The following is an 11717-nucleotide window of genomic DNA, read 5'->3' as shown; positions in this document are numbered from 1 at the left end:
TCTCCCACACACTCACCGTACCTGGGCTAGGACTGCGTCTGGGGGTTCCTGGACACGGCAGAAATTCCTACTCGGCGGGCGGGGTCGGGGAGGTACTGCGGAGTGTTGGGGGGCGGCCCAAGGGCGTGGGAGAGGGTCCAACCCACGCTGCGCCTGGGCTTGGACTGCTCCCACCGGCACAGGGTAGCAGGAAACTCTCCACACACTCACCGGACCCGGGCTAGGACTGGGTCTGGCAGATTGGAAATTTAAAAAAATAATCTTTTGCCTTTATTTGGTTTGGAAAGTGCTTGGCTAGATGGACACTTAATCTGACATGTCTAGTACATCTCTTGAATATATACATCGTAGTATACAGAAATCACTGTATTCTTTAAGCAGTTATATTGTGAGCGTTCCACTGGGTTATATGAAGAAAAAACTCAAGAAAACAAATTGGAAAAAAGAAAGGCATAGGAAAGAAATAACGTTATTGAGAAGCATGGCATGTTTTAGGGGATATCTGATATAAATTTTCCACCACTTTTATTGTAGCTTTGTTAGTTAATGTGTATTAGGTCCTGGTTTAGGCTGGAGCACAGCTTTTTTTGTTTGTTTTCTTTTTGTGGTACTGGCGATCAAACTCAGGACCTTACACTTGCCAAGCAGGTGCTTATGCTTCTGAGCTATATCAGCAGCCCTGGAGCACCACATTTTAAAATTGTTTTTAAAGCAATGGTTTTTTTTTTTATGTGAGAGAAGCAGAATGTTACAGGTTCTACATTTGGGCTCTTGTCATCAGAGAAGATACTGATTTTCAGAAGAGTTAAAACATGAAAAGAAAGTAAACCAGATTAATTAATAGTTATAGAGGTAAAAAGATAAACTGGTAATGAGAAATTGTTGCGAGTTCTGTTTAGTTTGGTTGTGTTAGTTTTTCTAACTCATGTGGTTGGTGAATTACTTTCTGAATCTGCAGGATATATTTTAACTTTAATTGATACTGAGGTTTGTTTTTTGTTTTGCTTTGTTTTGTTTTTTGTCATTCTTTTAAATTGGTTATGTTTTGTTTTCTAGGAATACAGGAGTTCCCAGAAAACATAAAAAACTGTAAAGTCTTGACAGTTGTGGAAGCCAGTGTAAACCCTATTTCTAAGTAAGTTGTCAGTTGAATTGTAAGCTACTTTTCTGAATAAAACAGTTGTAATGCAGCAGAATAGTACTCTACATATTTTAATGAAAAATTTGTATCTTTCATAAGCTATAGAAAGAATTGACTTTTAAAAAATCTTTGGGTGGATGTGTAGCTCATTGATAGTGTGCTTGCCTGGCATGTGTGAGGCCCTGGGTTCCATCCTCAGCTCCACAGATCAGTCAGCCAAACTTCAATAATGATACAAAATAATTCATTTATTTATTTATGTATCTATTTATTCATTTATTTTTGTGGAACCGGGGATTGAACTCAGGCCCTTGCGCTTGCCAGGCAAGTGCTTATTCTAGTGAGCTATCTCCCTGGCCCCTCAAAATAATTTTTTAAAAGGAACCTTTTAAAATGCTTCTAATTCCATGTATTACAAATAGAAAATTGAAGATTATGAGAAATTTTTTTGGGGGGAGGGAGGTACTAGGGATTAAATCCAGAGCCTTGACACTGGTCTACAATCCAAGCCTTTAAAAAAATTTTTTTGTTTTATTCTTAGGCAAGGTCTTGCTAAGTACTAAATTGTCTTGGCTGGGTTTCAGGTTTTAGTCTTCCTGCCATATTCTCCTGGAGTATTGAATTACAGAGTTGTGCCACCACCAGAGTCTGGCATCGTGGTATATGCCCATATTCCCAACACTTGTAAGACTGAGGCAGGAGCATCACCATGAATTCAAGGCTAGCCTGAGCTACATAGTGAATTAAAAGGGCCAGCCTGATCTACATAGTAAGACTATCTCCTTTAAAAAAGAAAAAGTGAGAGTAGAATCTGTTTGGTTTCCTTACTGAGTGGTATTTGTACAATGGCATGCTTCTGAAATAATAAAAGAAACTGAAAGGTCAAAAAGCCAAAGTAACAGAACAAAAGAAACATGTGATTGTAGCATATAGCATAGGTTATGCATGTTCTTTTATGTCAGTAATGACTGTCACCAAAGTTGTTAAAGTTTTCTAAATGAAATAATAAAGCTCAAGATAAAAAATAGTGTAGATAAGTGGAAAGTTGAAATCACTTTTACATATAATAATTTTGTAGATACTAATTTTTACAGACCTACAGTTGCTGTATTTGTAGTATATGATGATATAAAGTAAACTGTGAGTCCAAGTCTGATTTGTCTCAACTGAGCACTTGTTATATACTTGTTATAATTTAGGATGGCATGTAAAGATGATATATTCTCTTTATTTGAAAATATTATTCTAAGTGTCAAGGAAATTACAGCGTGCCCCTGTAATTTGTTTCATAAGCAAGAAGAGTCATTTAGCTTTTTATATTACTTTGTATTTGCTCATTAAAAACTATACAGTCTTCATTATTTAGAAACCAGATGTTGAAATTACAAGTTACCTAAGCCCATAGGTCTCAAGCTGAGGATATTTTAATCTCTGGGGACATTGGCAATATTTGGAGACAGATTTGGCTTCCAAAAACAATGAGGTCTGTCCCTCATACTACTAGCTTGTTGGTAGAGGCCAGGATTGCAGCTAAATATTCTACTGCACAAGACAGCTTGCTCACAGCATAGAACCAGGTCATATGTTTTGGTCAAAGTTTATAACTTCTTTATCTAGTTCTTTAAGTTGATGTTAGATAAGCTAAATTTTAAGGATTTTTTTTTTTTTAAGTACTTAGTACAGGGTCTACAGGGTCTCACTATGTAGATTGGACTCATAGTGATTCTCCTGTTTTCAGCCTCCTGACTGCTGGGATTATAGGTACGTGCCAGCATGCCCAGTCTCAGTCTCTGTCTCAGCGTGCCCCGGGGGCAAGGCCAGCATGGCAGGCCTGGGGATTGAACCCCCAGCCCCTCTGTCTGAACTAAGTAGGCACTTCAATCTGCTGAGCTATTTGGCTGGCATTAAGAATGATAATCTTATTTGACAGTTTTGTGCAGCTTTTGTTACCAACATACATATTACCTTGCTCTTTAAAAAAAGTTGAAATTATAGATACTGAAACAATTTTTAAAAAGACAAATCTAATTTGAGGGTCACTAAAAAAAAGTAAAGATGTAACTTTCTGTTTAGAAAAAATGTTTTGATCACATAGATGATTAGATTTTAGTAAAAGACAAATTCTCTGTATTAACTTAATTTAAATTTTGCTATATTTTATATAGGCTCCCTGATGGATTTTCTCAGCTGTTAAACCTAACCCAGTTATATCTGAATGATGCTTTCCTTGAATTCTTGCCAGCTAATTTTGGCAGGTAAATTATAGTCTTTTTTTCTAAAACCATTTATTGTTAGGGTTTGTATAACAATTTACAAAACTATAATCACTTATAAGTAATGCAGTTAATCACAGGTTTATGTGGTCTTCTTTCATAGTTATTTACAAGCATTGTGATTTTCACAGTTTGTTTGCATCTTGTTTTTACTTTATTTTCCCAAGTAAGCAATTAGCAGTAAGAGTTCAAAAGAAAAAAAAAGACAGAAAAGTTTAAAAAGAAAAAAAATGGTTTAAATTCAGAAGTGGCAAACAATGTTTTAATGGGGATAATTTGTATACTTGAGGTACTAAATGCTATATACTTTACATTTATCAAATTCTATATTAACAATTGATTCAGCCGTCTTCCCCAGTGGAGTGAAAATTCTTGAGAACAAATAATCTGTTTATGACATCTGCCTAGTCGCTTCATATGCATGTCTCCCAAGTGCCCCAGTAGTTTTTTTAAACAGGTGAATGACTAAGAAAGACCACATTATTGAATTAATATTATATAACTATTAGAAAAAGTGTTATACAATTAGAATTTAATTTTACACATCTTTTTATGTGAAATGATTAGTATATTTGTTAATATTGCTCTTCTGTGTCTGGCATTCACATCACTTAATCGAGCTATTTTTTGTTTTATAGTAAAATGTTTGTTATTGAGGAACTAGAAAATTTCTCCTCCATGGCCTTTTTGTTCCCTTACTTGCTTCTTCTCAAAGCTATACTCTTGAATTACGTTATTGTTGTCTAGTCTACTATAGTAAACAGTTGTTATGAGTGTTTCCAGTAAAAGTCATGAAATATGCTTTAGGATTGATACCTAGAACTTTACTTTGTTGCTTTGAAAAAAATTTATGTCCAGGAGGCTTACCTTTCCCCCTACTGAAATTCTGAGTATATACAATCTTTGGATTTTTTCTATTTGTACATAATAGTTAATACATTACTTCCCACATAGTTATTATGCAGTTAATACTGATTGTTTAAAAACCTTAGAATGTGAACATTAATTCTGTTAATTTCTAGTCTTTGTCATATGTAGTTTGTTCTCTCTCTCTCTCTTTTTTTTTTTTTTTTTTCAGATTAACTAAACTCCAGATACTAGAACTTAGAGAAAACCAGTTGAAAATGTTGCCTAAGTAAGTAAACATTCTATCGTTTTCGAAATCCAATGGTTTTTAGCTTTTTTTTTTTTTTTTTTTTTTTTTTCTTTTTTGTCTTTTTGAAACAAGGCCTCACTGTGCAGTTCAGGGAGGCCTTGAGTTCACTTTGTAGCCCAAGCTGGTCTCAAACTTGTAGTGATCTCCTGCCTCAGCCTCCCATAACATTTTTAATTCCTGGGGCCAGCCATATAGCTCAGTGGACCAAAGTGCCTGCTTAGGCAGAGTGCAGTCTGCATTGGAGGGGGGGGGGTCTGATCCCCGGCTTGTTGTGCTGGCCCTGTCCCCAGGGCTCCCGGCAGCAGCAGCATCTGTGCTTCTAGGCTGAGCAATCTGCGCTGGAACCAGAAAGTGATGCTCAAGATAAGGAGCAGAGCTCCCGCAAAAGAACAGCAGCCATTCTCACCACAGTGAGGACTGGAGCTGCTCCAACAATGAGAATAGCTGAGTTCATATTGAAAAGCTGGAATGAAAAGTTTCTCCAAGAGAATCACCAACGCCACATCTTCCCCTCCAGTTGTCCTTTCATGCTGTTGGCAGTGATCCTCAGATGGGACTTCCACACTTTGAACCATGCTGATTCAGTTTAGTGGGTTGTTACAGGTTGCCCATTAATTAGTCCACCACTGGTCTCCTCTCACATAAGGGGAGGGGGTTAAAGTGCTGCTCTATGTTCTTTCTCATGATTATACTGGATGAATAAACTCTTTAAGAAACAAAATAAGGGCCAGCCAGATAGCTCAACAGACTAAAGCGCCTGCTTAGGCAGAGCGCAGTGGCCATGGTTTGATCCCCAGTGAGCCGTACCCCGCCCCAGGGGCACACTGAGACAGAGATTGAGACTGGGCTTGGTGGTGCGCACCTGTAATCCCAGCAGTCTGGAGGCTGAAAACAGGAGAATTATTTATGAGTCTGATCTCCGTAGTGAGACCCTGTGACCCTGTACTAAATATGAAAATAATAATTCCTAAACCATTAAAAAAAGTTAATATTTTTATTGTCTAAATGTGAGTGCAGTGCCAGCCAAATAGCAGATTAAAGTGTCTGCAAACAGGCGCAAGGGCCAGGGATCCGGGCCCACCCCCGGGGTGTGCTGAGACAGCAATTGAGACTGGGCATGGTGGCACACACACCCACGTGCCTGTAATCCCAGCTCTTGGGAGGCACTAAACAGGTGGATCACTATGAGATCAATCTAGTAGTGAGACCCTGAACACCCTGTAGGTCCTTCCCTAAAATACAAAAAATAAAAATAAATGTGAGTGTAAATTATTTTGAAGACTTATTTGTGATCATAATATTCTAATTCCTGATAGTAATATAAAAATGTGTGTAGGTAGTGTCGATGTTTAACTTAATACTATACTAAATTTGATACTAAAAATATAACTTCCAGCCTGCAAGATGTCGATTGTACTGAATTTATGTCCCCTGCAATCCAAGAATGAAATTCAAAGACAAAGAAGATTAAAAGTCGAAAAAGTTTATGGGGTAATAAGAACAGCACCTGAGACACAGAAGGGCTCCCAAATGGAATGGCCACTGTTGCCCTTTGTCAGGAGTCACCATGTGTATATAACATGGGTCAGTCTGTTCAACCAATAAGATTATAACTACAGCCCCGTAGCACATCTTGATTTAGTAGGGAAGCAGGGCACGTAGCAGGGGTATATGGTTAACATCTTTAACCTTGGCTTATCTATGAGTTCTGAAACAGGAACCTTTCAGGGAGTATGGTTCCAGGTGTCCTGGATGTTCTCTGGATTTAATGGACTGGGTGATACTCAGTACAGTACAGTAGTAATTTCAAATTCTGCTTATCACTTAAGGAACTATGTACAGAAGTCTTGCCATTGTGACTTTGTCTTGAGGCCTTGCCTTCTTCAGATGTGCCTCCAGGCAGTTTTGATATGTCCTGCTTCTTATTAATTTCTACCTAATTAGCTCTCTGTAATTTCATAGCTCTCTGAAGAGGTCAGGCACATTCAAGAGGGTATGGTTGGAGTCCAAAGCTCTCTGCAATGCAGTCTTTTGTGTGACACAAAAGTAAACACAGTAAGCATGTAAAGCCCATCTGAGTTCCAAAGTTCACACACTAGATCTTATACACACCACTCAGCAGTGATATCTGTAGGTTTTCATGTGAATCCTGATAACTAAAGAACTTGTCTAACTTTGTAATATAAATTAGAAATGGAGTGATCTGTTCTTTTACTGACAAACTAAGATTAAGAGTTGTTGGTCCAAGAGCAAATAGAAAGATAAAACTACAGGAAAAAACAAAGTAGGGCTGTAGACTCAAATAACAGTACACCTCTTGAGCATTCATTCAACAAGGCATCTGTTGCTATACTGTTAAAGTTTAAGGGTTGGCAAATTATGTGATTAGTTGTGGCCCACTGCCCATATTTACAAAGTCTTATGGGAACTTGGTCACATTTATTCATTTATATGGTGCTTTTGGCTACTTTTGCTCTACAGTGGTAGAGATGAATAGTTGTGACAGAGGCTGTACAGTCCACCAATCCTAATATTTATTCTTTGATTCTCTACACACACACAAAAAAAATCTTTTTTTCTTCTTTTTTGTTTTTTAGACAGGGTCTTATATAGATCATGCTGTCCTTGCACTCACTTGATACCCCGGGATGGCCTTGTACTTATGGTGATCCTCCTGTCTCAGCCTCCTGTATACTGCAATTACATGTGTGTGCGACCATACCCAGCTCCTATATCGTTATTTAAAACAACTTTTCTTGGGCACTGTAATTGAATTTTTTAAAATAATGTTGCTTTTCATTTTTGTGCCCTCCTAAAACTATCTTGATTTTTATAATTTGCGTCTGTTGTTATGTGTTTAATTACTACATGTGGATTTTTTATCTTGTCATGATAGCAGTATTGAACCAGAATGTATTGATTTGTTCTTTCAGTTTTTCCCATAAGAAGGTATATTCTTACATTCTTTCATGAAAAAAACTGGGTAGTGCTCACTTTGACAGCATATGTACATACAATCTCTGTATTGCAACAATAGAGAAATTAGTGTGGCCTTTGTAGAAATATGACATGGAAACATATGAAATGTTCTGTCTTAGAAAAAAAAGCTAGAGAAATGTTTTGAGTTTTAATTATTAATTTTTGTTAAATACTCACACATAATTTGTTTATTAATCATATATGTATGTATGTATTTATTTGGTACAGGGTCTTGCTACGCAACTCAGACTTGTAGTGATCCTCCTGTCTCTGCCTTCCTGGTGCTGAGATTATAGGCATGTGCCACCATGCCTCATTTTGGTGGCTGGCAAGCATGGCATGCAGTAACAGGGATGGAACCCAGGTCCTTTTGCTTGCCAGACTGGCACTTAGACCGCCAAGCTATCTCCCCCACACCAGAAATAATTTGTTTTCTTTTGTCATAATTTAAGGTGATCTTGCTTTTTAAATGCAATTCATTTGCAAAGTATTAACATAGGAATTCAAACTATAGTTACCATATTTCATCCTTTCTTAATAAGGTTATTTGTAAAATTTCTTAACTGGTACTTAGCATTTCAATGTATTAAGTAATGAGTTTTTCTAAAAATAGCAATTTAAGAGCATAAGTTATCATTTGAATTAACTAGCAGTTTGGTTTTTAAAAAATAAAACAAACACACAAAAGTTCCAAAACAATATGATGGGGGGGGCTGCCCCTTAGCTCAGTTCTTTTAAGTGGCTGCTTCGACAAAGCAATCAGGCTCAGGTTGCTGGGGTTCGATCCCCACAACTCAAGCCAGCCAAACCTGCCCTGAAGGCATTCAGAGCAAAAAAAAAGGAGGGTAGCAATGCTCATCTTATTGTATATTGTTATTTTCATATTAGTTACTCAGGGTATAAGATATTAACATTTAATTGACCAAATAGTATTAGCACAAACCTATCCCTTGAATGAACTCAGATAAATCAGCAGCATAACTGTCTTAACTATGTTTTATATATATTGATAAATATATGGGATATCTATCTATCTATCTATCTATATTCCTTTTTGCTTTTCCCTTCCTTTTTTCCCTTTCCCCTAAAACAGTTTCTCTTTCCTTTTGAGCATTTTAGGGTTTTTTTGTCCCCCCCCCCAAAAAAAAAAACAAAAAACAGGGATTGAACTCAGGCCCTTGCGCTTGCCAGGGAAGTGCTTATTCTACTGAGCCATCTCCCTGGCCCCAGCAGTTTAGTTTTAAATGATACCTTTATTGCAGGAGAAATCAAGATATAACATGGTTTATTTCATTATCAAATAAATTCATTTTTTCTGGTTCTTCTAGTTACAGGAAAGTGTTGATAGTAAATGAAATGTTTAATATATTATTTCTATAATTTAAATATGTAATTTATGAATCTTAAAGCCTTTTTAAAATATTACAGCATTTAACTGAATATGTGAATGATAAAATATTTACTGCTTGCTTTTTTTTAGCCAGGGTCTCACTATGTAGTTCAGACTGGCCTTGAACTCACTATGTGGCCTGAACTGGCCTTGAACTCATGGTGATTCTCCTGCCTTAGCCGCTCAGATGCTGGGATTGCAGGTGTGCATCACCACAATTGGCTTTCATTTACTGCTTTTACCAGTTTGAAAATTTTTAGAGTTAAAGTTACCTTGAAATTTTACAATTACATGAGCCATCTTGAAAAAGACTTGGAATTACAGCAGAAATGGCTATGTATCTGACTGATAGTTTAACTCATTAGTGATTTAAACTGTATAAAAATTTATTCTATAGAAAAAAGGGAGTCCCACATTTCATATTCTAGCTTTTGGTATAACTTTATTGCAGGTGCTTCTTAAGAGTAGAAATAGAATAGTTCTGATTAGAACTCTAAATTAGAAAATAATTGATAATTTATTTTATATAATATTTTTCTTAGTTAACATTTTCATTTGTGAAAACATTTCATTACATAAGTATTTTAAACTGTGAAATTTGAGAGCTGCTGCGTAGTACTTTAATGTAGTTAAGTCTTTATTATTCTATTGTGACTAGAACCATGAACAGACTGACCCAGCTGGAAAGACTAGATTTGGGCAGTAACGAGTTCACAGAAGTGGTAAGTTCTCACCAATTTCTCTAGCTCTAGGTCTTGTATATGAGTAGTCCAAAAATGTGAAAATTACAAGATTTCTCTTAAAATTTTGGTAATGTTTTACACTGTTTTGAAGTATATAAGGTAAAAAAAAAAAAAAAAAAAAAGTTTGAAATTTGAACTTTCTAGACCAGCATAAAAATTGATTAGCGGAAAATCTGAGAGAAGTAAGATAATATAAAATAAATGAGAAGTTCAGTGATGAGATGCCTAGAGGTTTTTTAGCATAGGAAGCAAAATTTGACAGATTAGAAGTAGAAAAAATTTTGTTAGAATGCAGCGGAGGCATGCATGGTGGCACATGCCTATAATCCCATCACCGAAGAATTTGAGGCAGGAGGATTGCCTCAAGTTTGATGCCAGTCTGGACTACATAGTGAGTTCAAGACCAGCCTGAACTACGTAGGGAGACCCTGTCTTTAAAACAAACAAAAAAACCAGAAAAAAAATCCCACATATACATATACACATATATATGATAACATAGTTCCAAATTATGAATTTTATTATGAATTATTCATGATAAGATACTTCTCTATAATTGTATTTTACATTTAAATGGGAAAATAATTGAAACACGGTTAGTCTTGAGTTCAGACTTGTCAGCTGTGTTGAGCAGAAAATAAGCTTGATGGCCTGGGTATGGTAATATATGCCTGTAATACCAGTGTTCTTTTGGGGTTGAGTTCAAGGTCAGCCTGGGCTACAAAGTGAGTTCAAGGCCAACCTGAACTGCATAGTGAAAATCTGTCTCAAAAAGACAAAAAATAAAAGAACAGTTCCCCAAGCTGATTGTCATGGTTTAGTTTTGTGGTTTTTAGGGAGTTGTTTGTTTCTGTGTTTTGAGACTAGGCCTCACTGTGTAATTTAGGCTGGTCTTGAATTCATTATGTAGCCCAGGCTGGTCTTGAACACGTAGTGATCCTCCTGCCTCAGCCTCCCCAGTGCTGTGATTACAGGCATACATACTTGGCCAAAATTTTGTTGTGGATAGTATTAAGGCCTCATGTAGTGTAGGCTTCCTTGAAATCACTGTGTAGCCCAGGCTGGCTTCAAACTTGTGACCGTTTTCCTGCGTTAGCCTCCCAAGTGCTGGAATTGCAGGCATACGTCACCAAGCCTAGCCTGGCCAGAATTTAATTTTCAAATTAAAAATTTAAATTTTAGTTTTGTTGTTCAAATTATGGTAGTATTCAAATGATAAAGAGAAGAACTTGTCAGCACTGTCTTTTGTAGCATTGACTTGTATTACTGGTGTACTGTACATTTCAGTTGCAGTCAGTGGAGTACTTTTGGGATATCTTGTATTTTTCTGTCTTTTTATTTTTTTATGATGTTTAAACTCAAAATGATGTCTGATGTATTTCTCTGTGTTTACAGTTGTTTCTTATAAAAATATGTACCATTTTCGACTTCCAACATTATATAATTTTTAAAAATTAATGGAATTACAACATAAGATAAACCACAGAAGGAAATTTATTTTAATCCTACTTAGATCTGGAATTCTTACCTGTATTATCATGTTAGCAGTAAATCTAAATGACATGACTTTTCTGATACTCCTGTTCTCATTCATGTCGTTATGGTGATTAGATATGATAGTACTCTTTGCTGTCTTGATCACTGATCGTACATGGAGATACTTAAATCTTCAGCCTCAAAAGGCCAGTGGCCAAAAGAAAATTGCACTTCGATATCATCGTCTACAACAATGCTTGGAATAGTTTTAGCTCTTTAACACTGCACTACAAAGAACTTTCCACCTTGTAATTAGAATTGCCTCTCGGACTTTTAGTTCGCTGAATATTACTGTCCTGTGGCTATGTCTCTGCTTATTTGCCCTTCCCTTATTACTGGATTTAAGATATAGGTTCCATTTTTGCTACCTTATTAATATTGGCAAGAATGTATTTGTAATTGTACTAAGATTTCTTAAGAGGTTGTGTGTCTTTTATTGATAGAGAACTTTTTTTTTTTGGCGAAACTGGGGATTGAACTCAGGCCCTTGTGCTTGCCA

General features: G+C 36.4%; 1 protein-coding gene across 5 annotated transcripts in view; it reads left to right on the top strand.

Moving 5' to 3' along the window:
* Positions 1–11717, top strand: part of Erbin (erbb2 interacting protein) — a 142982-nt gene that overhangs the window by 78737 nt on the left and 52528 nt on the right. For all 5 annotated transcript variants that reach the window (XM_023705820.1, XM_023705883.1, XM_004623039.3 and 2 more), the window contains 4 exons: positions 1057–1135; positions 3307–3396; positions 4493–4549; positions 9598–9661. In XM_023705820.1, coding sequence (XP_023561588.1) covers positions 1057–1135; positions 3307–3396; positions 4493–4549; positions 9598–9661 — 290 coding nt within the window. The remainder of the gene's footprint in view (positions 1–1056; positions 1136–3306; positions 3397–4492; positions 4550–9597; positions 9662–11717) is intronic.

This window comes from Octodon degus, unplaced genomic scaffold (assembly GCF_000260255.1).
Source record: "Octodon degus isolate 3935 unplaced genomic scaffold, OctDeg1.0 scaffold00001, whole genome shotgun sequence".
NCBI classification, from domain to species: domain Eukaryota; kingdom Metazoa; phylum Chordata; class Mammalia; order Rodentia; family Octodontidae; genus Octodon; species Octodon degus.
The sequence above is the reverse complement of the archived record's forward strand: the minus strand, read 5'-3'. Positions and strand labels throughout refer to the sequence as shown.